Here is a 20,575-nt window from a genome sequence, read left to right as displayed (position 1 = left end):
TTAACGACAAAAGGGAAAACGGGGCACCAAAATGATCTTAGGAAAATTGAGCCAAACCTTAGGTTAATCCTTGAGTGGATGTTTTTTTTGTTTTTTCTAAAACCGACCGAAGGGACAAGGGGCAGGGACTCGTCGATTCGAATACAAATAAAGAGTTATATATATATATATATAAATACAAATAAAGAGTTATATATAAATATAAATATAAATATATATTTCTTTGTTTGTAGGCCAAGGCAGATAAATTTTCACACGATATATATTTTATCTTTTATTTCAATGATTCAATCTGTCACGCTTCGTTGTCGTCGTCAAACGTCACTCTAGGGCAAACGCGGTTTGCCCTGATCCCATTTGCGCGGTGCCGCGGCGTGTGAAGGGGGAGAAGACCGCGGTCGCCGCCATCGCCATTGCCAGGAAGAAGCTCCAAGCTTTCCCCCCTCTTCTTTCTCTGTTTGCTTTTCTTCAGCATACGTGATTTCTCGCGATTTCTTCGCAGCAAGAACTGGTCCCCCTGTGGCGCGGCAAGGCTCTCGTCTGTGATTTTCCCTCGGTTTGTGAAAGCTTCCTTTGCTTTCGCAGTAGCCGGCCCGCAGATCTCTTTAAAAGAAGCTCGGATTTGTGATTCCGTAGTTCGTTCTCAGTTTGCAGGATCCGGGCCGTTCACAGCAGCAAGCCCTAGCCACATCGCTGCGACGTCACTTCGGACGCAGGAAGGCTGAGAGGCAGGCTTTTGTCTGTGTCGAAGAGCGAAAAAAAAAGCTTTACTCCTGATGCAGTTTGGGTTTTATCGTCCATTCGACCTCTAAAGTGGAAGGCAATTTGTGGTGTTCGGTGTTCTGCCGCAGTTAGAGTTTCAGAGGTGATCTGGCATACCGATCTGTGATTTTCTGCTGGAGGCTAGGGTTTTCGGAGCTGATCTGTGACATCAAGAAGACCTGCTGCAGGGAAGGGTTTCAGAGGTGATCTGGTGATTTGTGGCAACCTGCCGCGGGAAAGGGCTTTTCAGAGGCGATTTTTGATATCAACAATACCTGAGCCAGGCTAATATCGGTGCAGGCCAGGGTCTTGGGGTGATCTGTGATACCGGTTTCAGGCCAGGGTTTCCAAAGGTGGTTTGCAAGTGCAGAACGGGGTTCGGGAAGGCGGGAGCGAATCGAAGATTTGGTGTTGGAGGCGGAATCAGCCTGCAGAAGCGTTTTGATGTTAAGCAAGTGGAGATATTGGTCTCGTTAACAAAAGCTCTTACATTAACATCCACCCACATAACCAAAGCTTTGGAGAAACTTCTGTCCTAGCTTCTTGGAATTCTCACTTTGTAGCCTGAGCAATATTTTTTCTCTGAAAAAAAGAGCAAAAAAAAGATTTCCAGTAGCTGCCGTCCCATTTGGACAAGGGCCTACTGCTACTTTGTTGTACATAATTGTATATTTGAGAAGAATATGGCTGTGTATTATAAGTTTAAAAGTGCAAAAGATTACGACTCGGTATCCATTGATGGACATTTCATTTCTGTTGGAAATTTGAAAGACAAAATTGTTGAAAAGAAGAATTTGGGCAGAGGATCTGATTTTGACCTCCTGATCTCGAATGCACAGACAAATGAAGGTCCGCCCTTATGCTTTTGCAAACAGTAGATCTATCTATGTTTTGTTGAGAATTCAGCAGACCGATTTAGGCTTTTCAGTAGGCACCATGACAGGGTTTCTGTGTGGAAAAGCTCCACAGATTTTCCCTTGCCATGTAGTTGGTTAGCATTATCATACATATAATCTTGTATATTTTAATATCCTAGCAAGTGTTATATAAGTGGATTTTTAGATGAGAGAAAGTGTGGTAGTGCAGGCCAGACAAGGGATGCTGGGCCCTGCAATGGACACAAAAAGCAAGTGTTTTCTCTTGGGCATTGTATAGTAGCAGGTGCCTCCAAGAGTTGGAGATTAGGCTGTTGTTCAATATGCCAGAGGTCAGGTTATGATATTGTTTTGTGTATGTTTGCAATTACAGAATACACTGATGATGCCCAATCGATTCCCAAAAACACTTCTGTCCTAGTTCGTCGAGTTCCTGGGAAGCGGCAGAAGCCTATTGTGGCTGAAGTTAGAGACGAGTACTGTCTTTTACTCTGTGTTATAATGGCAAGAGTTGAATGCTTTCATCATGCAGCAACTCTTCTACCTTTGTGTATTGTTCTTCTTTGGATGTGTAGATCAGCTGTTACTTTTGTTGTTTGTAAGGAGTTCTAGACATAGTACTCTGGTGCGGCTTGTGGATGAGAATACTGTGTGACCTCCCGCAGGACGCGGAGAATAACAACTTACCCTGGCAAGAATCATGCATAGAGTCAGTTATGTAATGAGAGAGTGGGTGCGTAATGATTCTTGCTGGGGTGTGTTGGTATTTACAGGGCATGGGGTCCTTCTATACAGCTGCTGTGCATATAGATGCAGCTGAATGGGGTGACTTTGGCTTGAAGTTAATGCAAGCTTAAAAATTGCAGGAAAGTTAAAGAGGAAAGCACTGGGGGTCAGGCTTCCTCTGTCCAGCATGTGATTGAATCGTCATTTGTGCCCAAATCGAAACAAGTAAGCAATGGAATTTGAAAGTTGGTTTAATTTTGCTGGTTATTTAAGCAGTTTTTCTCCTGTTTCAGCCTTTGAGGTTGCCTCTTGAACATAGCTTTCCTGTTTTTCTTTGAAAAGCTCGAGGAGTCTGACTGGGCAGATGAATTTGGCGTGGATCTCTACACTATGCCTGAGCAACTCCCCCCCCAGCAGCAACTCCCCCAGCAGCTGCAGCAGCAGCAGCAGCAATTTGTGATTGACAAGTCAGAAGAAGACACCAAGATCAGGGCCTTTGTAGATGCATCAGCATCTGATTGGCAGAGGTACAGGACTTTTCCATTCTAGTGGCAAAATTGGTAGTCTTTTATATAAAGGTGGCCTGAGTGTCCTTGTGCCTGCTGTGGATTAGACATGACCATAACCTTACGTGTATTATGATCTGCTGTGTTAGGCAAACACAAGAAAACCTCTCAGCTGGAAGGGGGTTTGGTAGAGGGTCTCAAGGTCGAGGTCTTGGTGGGAGGGGTTTTGGTAAGCTCCCTTCTGCCGCTATTTTGTACTGGCTGCTGATATTGTTTTAATCTCACCTTTAAATAAATTGTTTGAAATTCTCAAATAAATTTATCAAATAAAAAGATGAAAAAATTAAGACTTATTGCTCCATTATTCACGAGAGAACTGTGAGGCAATTTTAGAGTCCAATATGATGCATCTGTCTTACCTCAAGGGCCTACATTATTAAAGCAACATGTTATTCTAATACCACCTTCTATATGTGAACAGTTTCTATAGCTAGATATGGAGTACTTGGTGGGAGGGTTTTGATAAGGTCCTTGTTTTCTGTTGTATATTGCTATCCCAGAGTTCAAAACACTAACTTTTTTCTCTCACACAAACTAATTAGGGTCGTGAGGCAAGGGAACTGCAAAGCGAATCAAAAGTTTATCTGACACATTCCTTTATATCATCAAAGCAAATATGATGCTTTTCGGCCACTTGTAAACTGGACCTTTAGCTCTCTCGGTTGTTTGGGCTGGGCACTTGCTCTTTCTAGCCTCACCCTTAAATAATTCAGAGTACATGCACACTTATGCACTTACAAAAACGGGGAGAGGAAGGAAGGAGGATGATAGGTCTCAAAGATTTGTGATCATTTATGAAGTAGGGGGATCATGTATGGCTCATACAAGAGCCAGGCAACAATTGCATGGATAGGCTGCTTGCTTCTAGAGAAATGCCAATTATGAGATGTTGAGACCGAAGGTTGCTGTGGTGTGTTTACTGGAGAACTCCTGCTGAGATAAATAGGGAATAGCTGAACTGTTGAATCAGTCCGTATCTGCCAATATGTCAATATTATTCTAAGATCACGAGCAGGATGCTTTAAGAGTGAGGACTGGTTTTGTTCTTAGGAACATGTTTAATTCTTGTGTTGCAGGCCGTGGAATTGGAATCGAGAAGAAAAATCCTCCTCAGGGTTATGTTTGTCACCGATGTGGTGTCCCAGGTCTGTAATATTTGCTGTTCTATGGGGGCAAGTTTGTAAGTGTTTAATTGACCTTTTTTTAATTATGTTTTTTGAATTAAAGCTGTCCTTATTGTTTATTCCACCAGGCCATTTTATTCAACATTGCCCAACAAATGGTGATCCAGCATTTGATATGAAGAAAATGAGGCCACCAACGGGCATCCCCAAATCTATGCTTGTTGCCAATCCTGATGGTTCCTATGCCTTGCCAAGTGGCACAGTAGCTATTCTGAGGCCCAACGAGTATGTTTACTGCTTAACTTTTCTGCCAACCTGGGAATGCATTCAAATGTTGTTGACAGGATGCACTAATCATCTCTCTTGGTGCAGGGCGGTATTTGAGAAGGAGATTGAGGGTATGCCTTCAAATAGAACTATAGTTGAAATACCACCCGAGCTACGCTGCCCCTTGTGTAGTGGGGTCTTGAAAGATGCAGTCCTCACGAGCAGATGCTGTTTTAAAAGTTACTGTGACAAATGTATGTGAAAGGCAGTCTCTTTGCTTCAAACCTACACAATAGCTCTTGTGCATACATATGAGCTGCTTTCTTTGTTTGAGTTGTTAAGTTTGGGTTCTGTTTCTTCTGTTTCAGGTATTCGGGATCAAATACTCTCTAAAGCTAAGTGTGTCTGTGGGGCAACGAATGTTTTGGCTGATGATTTACTGCCAAATAAAACTCTCAGGGATGCTATTAATAGGTTACTGGAAACCACAACTGCCACCAGCAGTGCCGAGCATGCTGGAAGCTTGCACCAAGCGCAAGGTATGCATGCAGTATCATGCTGCTGTTATGCTCATATTACTGCCACCAGCTTGTGCTATTATGCATGTATAATAGCTATGGGCTGAGTTGCAATTATGGTCACCTTTTAGTTGACGTTTTTCTGGACATTCAGATATGGAGTCAGCACAGCGGCCCAAACCCATGGCACCTTCACCATCTGGTTCAGCTTCACAGAAGAATGGCAGTGCAACTCTGCTGCCACTGCCTGATGGATTAAATGGCAAGGAGGTAGCAATTGGCAAGACGTTACCTTCACAACAAACTCAACAGTCCCCGAATAGAAACCTTACCCACAAGAGACTTGAGCCTTTTGAGCACACGGCAGAGTCAAATAGTAGGCAAGAACTTGGGTCACAAGGAGAGGTTTTGGGTTCTCAAAGCACTTTTCAGGTTGAAGAGGAGGTGCAACAAGAGACCTTTGTTGATGCTGGTAGGTGCTACCAATGTTGAAAACAAGCTCATGCTAGAAAGATCGAGGCTGTGTGTTTGTCTTTGGTCTGTAAAGGAGGATTGGGAATTCTGCTTTTTAAACTTTCAAAATCCTAAGGATTAGTCTCTTTCTAATCTCTTGCAGCAAAGAAGAGGAAACTCAAAAGTAAGCGACAGAAACCCCTCAATGGAGGTAAGCTAAGTCTTTTGTTATGCCTGTCCAACAATGGGTGTCAGGGTGCATGCTGTGGTGTGGGGCTATTCTTTCTAGAGGGTTTTAGAAGCTATCCTGAACAAGCCGTCAATCTGGTAAAAACAGCAGTTTTGTCCTAACAACGGGTCCAAATTTTGCAGAAAAGGAGGTCTATCGTAGGAGTGTTGCAGCATATGAACCTCCTGTTGATGGTGGTATGATGCCTTATCATGGTAATCCTGCCCTTTATGGTAATTATTGGGGTGGGCCTCAGTACATAGTAGATGGCTTTGGGCAGCCTATAGGGAATCCTCAATTCCCCTACTTTGGGTACGGAGTTCCTGGGCCTGTCTCTTGTGAGATGCATTACGGTGCAGGCATGATGCTACCTGAGCCTGTTGGTCATCCTGCATTTATGCCACCCATCCCAACTTTTCAAAGGTAAATAAATCAGAAAATCTCATTTCTGAACTACCAAAGTAGCTGTACTTGTTACTGCAGTGGTCCAACTTCTCGAGGTGACTTTGTAGGGATGGTATGGACCATAATATGGGGGCCCTCAATTCAGGATCGAACGTTATGAGTCGAGAAGAGTTTGAAGCTAGGAAAGCTGAGCTGAGAAGGAAGCGCGATTTCGAGCAAAGAATTCAAAACAGGTATGCATTTCTCCCAAGATATCACCCTCCCCCACCCTGCTTTCTCCCTATCATCATCTTCACCATCACTAACACGATCATCATTCCATCACAATCCCCTTGTAGCTATGGGTTGATCTGCTTTCTTCCCATCATCATCACCAACACTAGTATTAACATCACAATCACGAACATGGTGGGTTGATCTGCCTTCTTCCCATCATCATCATCATCATCACCAACACTACTATCAGCATCAGCATCAGCATCACCATCTCTCTCTCTCTCTCTCTCTCTCTCTCAAAATCCAAATCCATTGGATTTTTTGAAGCGTCGTCATGCTAATTTCATCACTCTTCCCCATCAAAATTGAGAGCTAATGTTTTTTAAAAGAAAAGGAGCCATTAGGAGCCAAATGACTTTCCTGGATTATTGTTATTGGTTCTAATAATGAGAAGTTTGTGGACCCTGTATGGGGTCGAAAATGGAACACAGCTTGGCTATGTTGAATTTATGCCCAAAGGCAGCAACATCTGCTGCTGTGATGATCACCACCAATTGAGAAAGAGACCTATATCTGTGAAAGATTGCTTTATGATGTTGACCTTGTCCCAGTTGAGAGGGGTGTTGCCTGCGCGCACCTACACTGCGCCCATGAACGCTGTCCCAGTTAAGAGGTGTCTTGCACATGTGCACGCATGCACCCATTTACACACATTTCTCTTTTTTTCTTTGGTGCAGCCGGAATTGTTAAAGTCATCTCATTGTATTGAGCTGCCAATGACAGGGAGGAAGCCAAGGATACTAGAAGTGGGGATCCAGGCTCTTCAAAAGTGAAGGTGAGGTCACACTTTTGCTTGCCTGAAGCCACATCCTTTGTGTACTTTGGAAGCTGTGTTTCTAATGACCCAGTTTTTTGTTGAACAGAGGGGCTCAGATTTTACCAATAGCTCCACGAGTAGTCCAGCAGATGAGTTAAATGACCATATGGAAAGGAGTACATACTATACCCGTAGCAAAACGGCTGCTGTCAACTCTCTGTCACCTCAAGGTGTTAAGAGAATGCGACATGAAAGGAAAGAGGAGACACTGATTCTTGACACAAGATTTGAACGGACGAATGTAGAAGTCCAGAAAGGTCTCGAGGCAGGCGAGAGGTCAGAGAAGAAGCCCAAGGGGAGTGTTTTCTCACGAATAAGCTTCCCGGAAAAGTCCAAGGAAAGGCCCAAGAGAGCGATGTCAGAGAAGCACTTGGACAGCAAAGACAGTGAAGGTGATGGGAACACTAGTGTTGGATTGAGAAGCAGGAGGATACTTGGACATGGTGCAGAGAGGCATTCTGCTGACATGGATTCGGTGGATGCGTTGAGACACGTTATGTCTCCACAAGATTCAATTAAGCTGGGCAGTGGGAGGAAGTCGAGCTACAAGGGAGATCGATTAAGGCCTCTGAGCCGTGTTATGAATAGAAGTAAGACCCAGGATGAGGCTGATGGCACTGATGATGATACTTACGAGTGCAACTTCAAGCATAGGGTTACATATTCAACTTCACCCAGTGAGGTGAATACAAGAAGTGGGAAAAGAAGACAATCATAATTGTGCTCAGGATCGACATGGAAAGGTCGTCCTTGACCACTCTTAGGTTGCAAATTGCAACCCAGTGTCATGTTGGTGGGAATGTTGAGTGGTGTCATCCTTCGTGGTATCAGCAGGAGAAAGCTTCTCCTGCTCTTTGAACTTTTGAACCTGTTGACACCAGTCCTTGCATGTAAGAATTGGAGCTTTGTACATTGTTGAGTTCACTAATTTTGTTTGAATTTATATGGCATCAGTGTGCCTCTCACTACTTTCTTTTTTTGGCATGATTTTGGTGGTGTTTTTTTTTTTCCAGCTGTATGTATGGTCACATGATTCTCTCTCTCTCTCTCTCTCTCTCTCTCTCACACACACACACCCCAACATAGTGGTTTATGAATAGAGCACTGGCTTGCTTATGATGTCAAAAGACTCTCTGGCCTGTGCAGTATTCCCTTTCCCCAGTCACCTTTCAAGCATGAATTAAGAAAGGATTGGTGGGTCAGTCTTCAAATGAGAGGCCTACCTAACTTTTTTTACTTCACACTAATCCTGGATAAGAGTGAAGGGTTTCTTGAAAGGTTACTGGGGAAGGGGATACTGTGCAGAGAGAGAGAGAGAGAGAGAGAGAGAGAGAGAGAGAGAGAGAGAGAGAGAGGGGGGGGGGGGGGGGAGGAGAAGGGGGATGGGAAAGAGGGGATCCCCGATGTCTTGAAATGGCGTGCTTGGGCTTCTGCCAGTTTTATTTAGCATTAAAAAATATAGTGTTCTTGGTTTGCAAACCCAATTGTGCAAGGTGACTATACCCGACGGCCACCACGTGAGAGGTGAGTGCTGTCTGGGAATGTGGGGTTACAACCACTTAATTGACTCTATAAAATCAAGTACGTCTTGGTTAGGATTGGTGAAGGGTGTTTGTAACTTTAAGGACAGCTTGGAGTCATACCCTCTCTCTCATCTCCAACAAGAGGGATTTCTTCTCCAGTGGGGATAATTCCTATGCCATTCTCTCCTTTCTCTCAACCAAGAGAGTGGGTGAGAAGAGTGGGCTGTTGACTATGGATCATTATTTAGATGACGGGTTCCTTGCAAATGGTCTTGGTTGCCTGTCATTATGCACCATTCTGTGGAAATAAATTCTGGTTCTTGGTGGCCACTTCCTAGCCCACAAACTTTCCTATAGATTTAAGAGTTTAACAGTCTTATTATGTCATGTTATCTTCAGTAATAGTATCAATAAACTTATCTTTATTTTGGACATCTTCATTCGAGTTGTCCTTTTACATACATGGATTCAAATTAGGCCACATTTGATATCAATTTGTTGGATAACTTTAGTGTCGATCAAGGAAGGTGAGTGATCATCATTCTCAATATTTAACCCTATACATATTCTCTACATGGGTTATGTCACATTATGGGACGTCGGAAGGAGATTTATTCTAGGATCCTCACACATGTACATTGACCATGCTCTTTGGCCAACGAGCTAATTATAGAACGTAGAGCACCAATCTAATGGTTTTAAATGTTTTCAAATATCGTAAATTTCGTGATGTTCCATGCACATGATACCTTGGAGCACAATAAATTTCTCACTATGACCCCCCACAACTAAGATACACTTGTTGAGGCAAGGCAAGGGAAATAGGTATTGTCCTTAAAAATAATGCCATGTCAATGGCTATTTAGATTGCTTTTATCCACTAAAATGAGGGTAAAAAATAAGAGGCTAATAACATGATTTGAATGTAGAACTCTCCTGAAGAAAGGGAGGCTGGCCATCAATAATGGAAGACAAGCAACAAGAACTTCAAAACATTGAGCACCCATCATTCCATTTTAAAAGCTTAAGCAGAGTTACAGGATTGCCTTTAATCTCATCACACAAAGCCAACGAAATTCAACCATATAGTGCTACAACAAGTCTCAATTGACATACAAGATTGGATCACATAGCATGATCCAATGTGTTGTTGGGTTTCAAGAGATAGCATTTGCAAGGCCATGAAATAGCAGAGTTACAGGATTGCCTTTAATCTCATCACAGAAAGCCAACGAAATTCAACCATATAGTGCCACAACAAATCTCAATTGACATACAAGATTGGATCATATAGCATGATCCAATGTGTTGTTGGGTTTCAAGAGATAGCATTTGCAAGGCCATGAAATAGCAGAGTTACAGGATTGCCTTTAATCTCATCACAGAAAGCCAACGAAATTCAACCATATAGTGCCACAACAAGTCTCAATTGACATACAAGATTGGATCATATAGCATGATCCAATGTGTTGTTGGGTTTCAAGAGATAGCATTTGCAAGGCCATGAAATAGCACTAACATGGCCACCACCATAAATGAGAGCCAGGACAGGGTACATAATTAAAGTGTAAGCCATAGCTTGAAAGCATTCTGTTGGAATTAGTAGATTGAGCGAAGCAAACAGACTTGGGCACCCTTGTGATTGCTTATGGAGTGACCGCATTCGACAACCCTATGATTCCCACCTTCACCCAAAACACTCCATGTGAAATACCCAAATTAAGAAGTCCACTTACTGCCCAAGATCCATATTATTCCCGCCAAACATCTTCAATCTAGTGTTTACACCCAAACATGAAATGCATACGTGAGAACATAGGTGGGTTCACTACTAGCACTTGCCTCTACCAGTCAGGTATGGCCAACAACTCTGTAAATGATCTGTTTGGCATGATTTCTAAAGAGGATAAATTGGATGGATCAAATTACTCCCTATGAAGTTTTATAGTCAGAAATTTTCTCCTTGTTGCAAAGGGCTTTTGGGTCATGTAAGTGGTGACAACCCATGCCTTGCTGCACAATTTCTCCTGCTACTACTCCTCAAAGAAGTAAGGGCCAATAGATTATTGCTGACCAAAGAAGATAGGATTCTCATGATGCCTCAAGCTTTGGCAGTGATTGTCTTGTTAATTAAAATAATGTCTATTGTTATGCACATTCACTCTTGTAGAGCTCTTGTGGAACATCCATGGTTGCTTCGAACACTCTAGAACTTATGTATCAGGGTAAAAATGATGCAAGGATATTATAGGACCGAAGAGAGCAACTTTTCAATATTGATGAAGTCATTCTCGAAAAGGACATGATTAACATCACTCGTAATTCTTTACCTGAATTTTATCTGGGTTTCAATACTTCTCTCCGTCTTTCATTTGAGAGGCAATGCAGTCCCTCATACCTATCATGAGCTTGTTAGCTTACTGTTATAGGAGGAATAATCCAAAAAAAATATTCTTGAGAGTTCTAGTAGTGATCAGGATTTAGTAACAAAGGATAAGGGCAAGAATCTTTAGCACAAGACCAATTCCACCAAAACTTTTGAGGCTAAGGGTGATTCAAAACAACCAAAGAAGGTTACTTGCCGGTATTGCAAAAAACCTAGCTATACAATTAAAAATTAAGAAGAAGAAGAAATCCAAAAAAGATTCCAATAGTTCTACCTCCAACAATTAGAGTTCAAAGAAAGAGGACTCAGCTAATGTCCTTGTCCCATCTTGTTGGAATTAGGGTTGCAGGAAAGCACACAAAGCTTGGAGAAGAAGAAGCAAGAATGCACACAACACAAAATGTATTAGATTATGTCAATGTACAAAAGATAAGTTAGCCCTAGAATGATGGGCGTATATACAAGTCGGGGGAAAAAACCTCCTAAAGAGGGAAAAAGTGCCTCGGCGATCCTAAGTGTGTTCACACACATCACTGCCTATGTATATGGCAACAAATCCCCATGGGAGTGATGGTGTGAACGAGAGCTGGCACTCATGTATAGGGGAGTGCCATACCCGAAGTAGATCAATCCACAAAGGGGAGCAAGCCCAAAGCTTTGCGGAAAGCTTCGAACTTCTCCCGAGGAAGCGCCTTTGTGAAAAGATCGGCGAGGTTGTCCTGTGTTGGCACGCCAAGCTGATCTCTCGTGCTGAGAGTCTCTCCCTGACATAGTGATAATGCACCTCAATGTGCTTTGTGCGAGCATGAAAAACTGGGTTTCTCGCAACTGCCAATGCGCTCTGACTGTCAGTATAGATAGAGGTGGCAGACTCCTGTCCAACACCCAAATCAGCCATAAGCCGTCTGCGCCACACACACTCAACCGTAGCTGTGAAAGCTGCCCTGTACTCAGCTTCACAACTAGAAGTGGCCACAGTAGGTTGCTTCTTGCTCAACCAAGATATGCATGAGCTACCGAGCATGAAACAAAAACCACTTGTGGACACTCTTGTGTCATAGCAACCAGCCCAATCTGAGTCCGAAAAAGCGTGTAAATCTGGTGGCAACGATCCCCCCTAAAAACAACCCAAGATGTATGGTGCCACTCAAGTAGCGAAAGATGCGTTTAACTGCCTTCCAATGCTGAGACCCTGGGCTATGCATAAACCTGCTCACCTGTGAGACTGCAAACTGAATGTCCGGCCTCGTAATGCATACATAAATGAGGCAACCAATAGCTGTCTGATAGAGTATGACATCAAAGTGATCTCCAGCATCATGAAGACTCAACTTCAAACCTGTCTCCATTGGAGTAGCAATAGGCTTGCAGTCTTCAAGGCCAAATCTCCGCAACAATGTCTCAATATACTTTGTCTGACACAAAGCAATACCTCCATCACACTGTTTAAATTGTATCCCCAAATAATGACGCAAATGCCCTAAATCTGACATCTCAAAAGAGGCATTCAAATCAGCCTTAAAATCAGCAATATGACTCTCATTTGGTCCTGTGAGCAGCATGTCATCGACATAGAGAGCAATGATTAGATGTACACCATCCACACGTTTAACATACAAAGTGCTTTCTGTTGGACTATTCTGAAACCCATGTGCAGTCAAATATGCATGTATCTTTTCATACCAAGCTCGTGGAGCTTGCTTTAAACCATATAAAGCCTTTTTCAACCTGCACACTTTGTTTTCCTGCCCTCTTTGAACAAAACCACGAGGCTGCGATACATACACCTCCTCATGCAAATCTCCATTCAAGAACGCAGTCTTTATGTCCAAGCTGATGTACATTCCAACCATTATGAGCTGCCAATGCATAAATGCTACGAATGGTAGTCATACGACAAGTGGGAGCAAAGGTCTCATCAAAATCAATGCCCTTTTCTTGAGCATAACCCTTTGCAACAAGCCTAGCCTTATAGCGATCAACACTGCCATCTGGCTTTCGTTTCAACTTAAAAACCCACTTACATCCAATGGCCTTTTTACCAATAATGACCATGTACCATTCTTCATTATAGCATCATATTCACTTTGCATTGCAGCCAACCAATTTTCTGATTTTTGTGCCTCATCAAATGAAAGAGGTTCTTCCTCTTCACACATACTAGACACAGACAAAGCATAACAATCTGATGCATAAGAGGCATGCTGAAAACCTGAACCAGTATGACTAGATATAGGTGCATCAATTTTACTATCACGCAAGGTTTGCACCAGCCATTTAGGCATACCTCTAGCCTGCTCATTTTCAGCCCTATCCTCAGAAATTACATCCTGTAAATCTGCATCAGAAATGGGCTGATCTATGATATCGTTTGATATCTGCATAGGCTGAATATTTGCCTCATTAGGACTTACATTTGAATTCCCACCTGTAAATAGAGGCAACAACGTATCAAATACATCCCGTGAGCTCACACCTGTCTCTTTGGTACATGATAACAAAGGCTGCACAGCATCTTCCACAGAAACAACATCTCGACTAATCAAGATACACTTTGACTGCGGCTCGGATGATACAATCTGTAACCCTTGCTCTCAGCACTGTAACCAACAAAAATGCATTTGACAGCTTTATCATCCAATTTTCTGTGTTGTTGCACAGGCACTAAAGCATAGACCAAGCAACCAAAGACACGCAAGTGACCAATAGAAGGTTTCCTGCCATGCCAAGCTTCATATGGAGTAATAGACTGCAAGGCCTTAGTGGGACACCTGTTGAGTACATATGCAGCACACATGACAGCTTCAAGCCAAAACGCATGTGGCAAAGCTTGGCTCTTGACCATACATCGTGCCATCTCCATAAGTGACCTGTTTTTTCTCTCAGCAACACCATTTTGCTGAGGGGTATACGGCACTGTACATTGGTGTTTTATCCCACGACTAGCCAGAAATGCATCAAACTCTTTAGACATGTACTTCCCCCCCCGATCAGAACGGAGGGTGCCCACATTACAATTAGATACATTTTCAACCATAAGCAAAAACTGTTTGAAGCACAAAAACACTTTGGACTTTGCCTTTAGTGGATATACCCATGCATGCCTTGAGTAATCATCAATGAAAGTCATGAAGTACAAGTGTTTACCAAATGAGGGAGTTTGCATAGGCCCACATACATCACTATGTACAAGTTGCAATTTGCGAGTGGCCCGCACAGAACCATCCTTTGGAAATGTAGAACGCTGCATTTTGCCCAAAATACAGCCTTCACAAACATGTTTTAATGGTGCCTCAAGAGGGGGCAATGAAGCAACCATATCAAATTTATGCAAACGCAGCAAACTAGCAAAGTTCAAATGACCAAAACGAGCATGCCATAGTTTTTCATCAGAAACTGCCTTTTCATGAGAAACTGCATTTGCTGAATCTTCCACACACTTGTCATAAGAATTGAGCCTATACAGCCCACGAAATAAGGTGCCCGATACAATAATCGTATCACTAGAAGTTAAATCATGAATAGTACATCTGTCATCCACAAATTTGACTACAAGTCCAAGTCTAGCAAGCGCAGAGACAGACAATAGATTCTTCTTTATCCCTGGCACATACAAAGCATCTGAAAGTGTGAAAGCGCTGCCATTTACAGCCGTAAGCATAATTTTACCAACGCCCTTCACTGGGTAAGAAGCATTATTGACACATGTGACAGTATTCCCATTAGGGACAGCCTCAAGAGAAGTGAACATATCACGATGCGAGGTAATGTGCTTTGTAGCACCACTATCAAAATACCAAACATGAGAGTCAACAGAAATTGCCAAACATGCATCATGTACAGATGGGTCATACTGGCAATGCACACTAAACGCCCATTCTGTATCCTGCACAACATTTGCAGAATCTGCATTTGTAGAAGCATCCGCTATTGTGGCTGCATTTGACTCTTTCTTCTTTGCCTCTTTAGCCTTTAGCTTAGGACAATTCTTAATGACATGATCATTTGCCTTACAATAGTTGCACCTGGTCTTTTTCTTGCCTTTATCAAGAGCCTTCTCAGACTTATTGTTGCTACCTGTGGAAGGAGAAGAAGCTGCAGAAGACCTACTAATAGGAGAAGAAACAGTGGAAGGGGCTGCCTTACCACTTCTTCTCTGCTGCTGCTGGGCAGCCATAAATGCTTGATCAACTGCACGCTGCCTAGCCCTGTTTTGTCTGGACTGTGCTTCTTGCAAGAGTTTGTTGACTAAAGTATCATACTTGACAGCATCAGGTCTGTCCTCATTAAGAAGTCTCCACGTGGAAGCAAAAGTCTGATATGTTTCAGGTAAAGCATCAAGAACAGTCTGCACAAGAGAATGATCAGGAATAATCTCACCTGCAGAAATCAACTGTTCTTTGAGATCTTTAATCTCAGCAAGAAAAACATTCATGTCATCATCTTCTTGCATAATCTTCAATTCTAGCTCTTTACGCAGGTAAGCGATTTTTGCCTCGTTACAAACCAGCTAGAATATCCTAAGCCTGTTTTGCTGTTTTAGCTGAACGAATATGTGGGGTGATGTTACGTTTGACAGAAAGTGCAATCAAGGCATGAGCCTGCACGTCTTTACCATCCCAACGAGCTTGTTCAGCAGTGGGTAAAACAGCAGCAACAGTAGAGCTGCTAGAACCTGCAACATCCTTAACAGATCCTACATCCATAGAACATACATCCATACCCTGCACAATGTTCCACACTCCTTTTGCAACCAAAACATGCTGCATCATGTATGCCCAAAGTGAGTAGTTGTTGTCTCCATCCAGTTTGTCTTCAGTAGACAACATGCGAAATACATCATTGTTGTTATCAGCCATGGCCCACTGACTGAAACTGATGCAAAAGCTACCTGTAATGAAGCAAAGACTAAACAGAAAACAATGCGTGCTATGTAGCACGGGCCACAATAGAATACGTATGCCTGTTTTGAAGAAAACTGCACTGTCGAAATTTCTGCACAAAATGACGAAAACACCTATGCAGAACTTGAAATGCAAAAACGGAGCTCGAAACGACCTCAGATGCGATTTCTGAGAACGCACAGCCCTACGGATGTATTTGCAGAGTATAGGGACCTGCAACAAGCGCTCGTGAAAGCTCACCTCAATCAGAGAACGTGAGTCGGCGGAGGGTGCTGGCGGCGTAGCCCTGGGAGCCGATGCCTGCTTTGATACCAATTGTTGGAATTAGGGTTGCAGGAAAGCACACAAAGCTTGGAGAAAAAGAAGCAAGAATGCACACAACACAAAATGTATTAGATTGTGTGTCAATGTACAAAAGATAAGTTAGCCCTAGAATGATGGGCGTATATACAAGCCGGGGGAAAAAACCTCCTAAACAGGGAAAAAGTGCCCCGAAGGTCCTAAGTGTGTTCACACACATCACTGCCTATGTATATGGCAACACATCTCACTCATGCCTATTTGCAGTTATAACCTTGAACAGGATGCATCTCTCAATGTAACTGACAGCTAGTTTTTTGACAGTGTCTTAATGTTGAATTTGCAAATGATAAATGTATGGTCCATGTGACAGAGAATATGATAAACAAATTATGATTACTGGATCTTTGACCACATGTGGTTTTTGTACAAATTGAACATATATGATAAATGTGATGTTGCTTGGCTTGCAGACACTTCTAATGAAATGAAAGATGCGCAATTGTGGTATGCTAGGTTTGACAGCACTTTTATTAGTGGTTTGATGATTTTGTAGCAACAAATGGGATGTTAGGGGATCTTCCTCACCTTGATCCATAGCCAAGATATGTTTGTGAAGGATGCATCCTTGGCAAAATTGCTCGTTAGCCTTTCCTAAAGAATGCAGCAGATCGAGCTGATTACAAGTTGCAGCTCATACACAACGATGTGTGTGGTCCAATGTGGACTACTTCTTGGGAGAAGATTTATATTTTGTAACATTCATTGATGATTACAACAAATTTGGCTAAATGCTAAATCAGAGGTATTTTTTTCATTTTTAGCACTTTGTTGCTATGGTTGAAAATAAAACTAGCTAAAAAATTCAAACTCTATGTTTAGACAAAGGGGAGTAATATATCTCCAATGCATTCAAAGATTTCTTTGGCACAAATGCATTAAACATTAGTGTAAAACTCCATATACACCATAAGAAAATGGTGTTGTTGAGAGATGTAACTCATGGAGATGGTTAGATACATAGTTAAAGGTTAGCATCTTCCACACAAGTTTTGGATGGAAGCAGCTCTATGTGCTACCTATGTGTTGAATAGGTGACTAACTAAAGCTTTGAAGATTATCACTCCTTATGTTCAATCAGAAACTTAAGGTTAAATGCATGTTTTTGGTTGTTTGGCATATGCACATGTTTTAGCACAACATCGAACTAAGCTTGATGATAAAGCAGTGAAATGCATTTTTATCAACTACAGTGTTGGTGCTATTTGTTGTTTGGCATATGCACATGTTTTAGCACAACATCGAACTAAGCTTGATGATAAAGCAGTGATATGCATTTTTATCAACTACAGTGTTGCTATAGTGCCAAAAGCAAAGGTTATCATCTCTACAATCCTCTCACTAAGAATATTATTGTTAATAGGGATATTTTTAAGAGGATTTTGTCTATCCATTGATGGAATTCAATAAGCATAACTATGCAAATTCTCCGGACATATTTGATGATTGATCCTCAACATATTTTGCCTACTTGGTTGCAAGGGGGGAATGCTCAAGAAATTGATGCGCTAACTTTAGATCAGTTGGAAGATACAGTAAATTCTAAGATTAGAAATCAAGGAATCTAGGGGTATGCCTACCTAGGCCTTATCTTTGACCCTTAGATACAGGTGGTTCACACCTAATATGTTCACACCGAAGACCTCACACCACTGAGATTCAGGTCATTCCAACCCCCCGCAGAACGAAGGTGGTAAGACCCGAACATAAAAGAAGCAACCAACCTCTAACTCTATCACATCATTGTAGAGAGACAACCTAGCCATGCACACCTCTCATGCCATAACTATTCCCTTAATCAGCTTATGACCAAAGCTAAGATTATTGTTTAGTCACCCCCCGACTCCTAACTAGGACAAGAATACATCTTTACCTTTGATAGAATCAAGGCTTTACATCAACTCCAAAAGATATCCAAAACATTTAGATTTTGGGAGACAACCTGGTCGGAGAACCCTTGACTCATACATAAAAAAGAAATAGTAGATCATTGGAGAGAAAACAATTACCCCCCTAAACATATGTTGTTGAAGAACATGCATCCTCTTTCGGCATTGTTTCCAACCCAAGCAATGGATGCTTTTGTCATCATTTTAGGCTCATGGGCTAGGGTAGAGTACCTGGAAGTGGACGTGTTTGATGAAGAAGTAGATGTCAATGCAGAACACATATACCTTGAAATAGGCATTAATGGTGGCTCCATGAAAGAAGCATAGGATGTAGCCCATGTGGTTGTTCCAATAGCTAATACTAAATAGCATTCTTGGCCTTTCTAAAAACCATGGCTATGTAGCAAAGTTTCTTTTCTATCAAACATACTGTAGAGTCAAATATAGTAGTAGCTAATGCATATAATATTTTCTCTTCTATGACCAATATGCCACATAACTGAGAGGTATCGGTGAAGATTCTAGCTTGTGCTTTCTCCTTTAAAGAAAGAAAATGTTGAAAAAACTTGTGATCCATTTAACTGCTTTATTACCAATATGCCACATAACTGAGAGGTATCGGTGAAGATTCTAGCTTGTGCTTTCTCCTTTAAAGAAAGAAAATGTTGAAAAAACTTGTGATCCATTTAATTGCTTTATTACCAAAAGATCATCTGATGGTTGATGCACATGATGATATAAATAGATCGCATTGGATGAACGTTGGTCGAGCGCTAGAGAATACCCACCAGAGAGCACTGGTTTATTTTGTTGGAGAAGCCCCACTCGAGAGGGAGGAAAGCCCAAGGAATGTAACCACAAGAGAAGGCAAGCAAACACAGCTGCTAGAGAAGAACCTGAAAAATGCACAGGAGAAGACAATCGTTGGTGTGTGGAGAGGCTGGTGTGTGGTGGTGAGTAGAAGAAAAAAAACGCAGTAAGTTGACTGCAAGAGAAGGTGTGGGAGACTGTAGAAGAAGTAAAAGGTGGTGATGATAATTTAAAAAAACATATGAAAAGAAAAAAAAACAGCCAAATGAAAGCGTTACAGTATGAGCATGGCAATGTGTAGATTAACCTGGATATGTAAATCATCAGCAAACATGATGATGATGATAATGATTAGATAGACATAAGCTGGACATGATGAGTGGGCTAGCCAGGCGGGGAGCATTGGGGGAAGGAAGGATCAAGGTGGAGGTGGTTGTTATGACTCACCCTAAACCCTCTTGAAACACATCCAACAAGAGATTACCTGGTGAACTGCAACTGTTGTCGTGAGGATCTTTCCAATGGCTGAGCTCATAACCCTTTAGGTCTCCAAGCTCTACAACTCCTTGAGAAGCAATTTCACCGTTCCTCCCACGAGCGTTGTCACATCGTCGCGTTGCACTACGTGTACTTGTCCCTTCTGTCACCTCACATCACTCACACACACTCACTAGCATGCATTAGGGAGAGAGATTAGCAAGAGCAAGACTCGATTGCACAATGGGAGAGCGTTGTATTATGAGAGAAATTCACTTATATACACTCACTTCTGTCACCTCACATCACTCACACACACTCACTAGCATGCATTAGGGAGAGAGATTAGCAAGAGCAAGACTCGATTGCACAATGGGAGAGCGTTGTATTATGAGAGAAATTCACTTATATACATGGCCATAAGTGTTCACACTCACTTAAACTATGGTCGGCCACACACTTTTGGCTCATAAGAGGCTTAATGCTATACAATGACTATCATAATATATCGATGAAGTACATCACTTGGGACTTCATCCTTCATGCTACCACATGCTCTTGAAGTGGGAATCGCCATCATAAATACTTTGTCACACCAATTACGAGTGCCCGTCCAAGTTGCAGATTTGGACACCATTGCTTCATATCTTAAATGTATGAGCCTTTGGTGTATCTAACTTGACTCCTTGATGCAAGATAATGGTGGTAACTCTTGTTAACCCTAGGAATGGGTTAACATTTCCCCCTTTCTGATGGCGATCGCGTCCTCGTGATTGCGTTGAAGGCCTTTGTGTGGGGAGAATTGACATGCTTGTAGATTGCTTTGATGTCGATTGACATTCAATGGTATTTTGTTCCTCCGGTAGGAATAAGAAAAGCTAGTTAGTGAATGAAAAGGTAAGTGGTTTATTGGGAATTCCTAACAGGGTGGGGGGCGTGGGGTTTCCTACGAGATTGATTGTTTTTTTATATTTGTGTGAGCATTTTTTTGGGGGTTTTTTACTCACTTTGTTTTTGGCAATCATAAGCAAGGTTACATGTTATTTGTGTTAGTGGGGAAACTAAGAGAAGTTAATAATGGGAGAGAAGAGAGGGAAGGATCCGGAGAGGAATGTAGACATAATCATCAGAACAAGATGGTGATTCTCAATTTCTCATTTGATTCATTGAGGTGACATTCATCATTTGAAGAAATTGGCCTTCGATGA

The 20,575-nt window shown here is 42.1% G+C and overlaps 1 protein-coding gene across 2 annotated transcripts; it reads left to right on the top strand.

Moving 5' to 3' along the window:
* Positions 1-303: 303 nt before the first annotated feature.
* On the top strand, positions 304-7,971 carry LOC147617179 (uncharacterized). 2 transcript variants are annotated; one of them, XM_086776785.1, is made up of 15 exons: positions 304-1,611; positions 2,011-2,113; positions 2,504-2,588; positions 2,706-2,890; positions 3,019-3,098; positions 4,006-4,074; positions 4,182-4,338; positions 4,426-4,574; positions 4,689-4,859; positions 4,993-5,310; positions 5,455-5,502; positions 5,664-5,943; positions 6,033-6,158; positions 6,925-6,976; positions 7,065-7,971. In XM_086776785.1, exons 1-15 carry the CDS (start codon positions 1,446-1,448, stop codon positions 7,734-7,736), a joined length of 2,661 nt encoding a protein of 886 aa, XP_086632911.1. In that variant the 5' UTR covers positions 304-1,445; the 3' UTR covers positions 7,737-7,971. The 2 variants fall into 2 exon arrangements, 1 of the variants encoding a protein (XP_086632911.1); XR_015262395.1 differs by having other exon boundaries at positions 305-1,611; positions 6,879-6,976.
* Positions 7,972-20,575: the final 12,604 nt, after the last annotated feature.

The sequence above is a fragment of the Cibotium barometz genome, chromosome 37 (genome assembly GCF_041138505.1).
Source record: "Cibotium barometz isolate CiBa-2024 chromosome 37, ASM4113850v1, whole genome shotgun sequence".
Classification (NCBI taxonomy): domain Eukaryota; kingdom Viridiplantae; phylum Streptophyta; class Polypodiopsida; order Cyatheales; family Cibotiaceae; genus Cibotium; species Cibotium barometz.
Note: the sequence above shows the minus strand (reverse complement) of the source record. Positions and strands in the feature narration are given on the sequence as shown.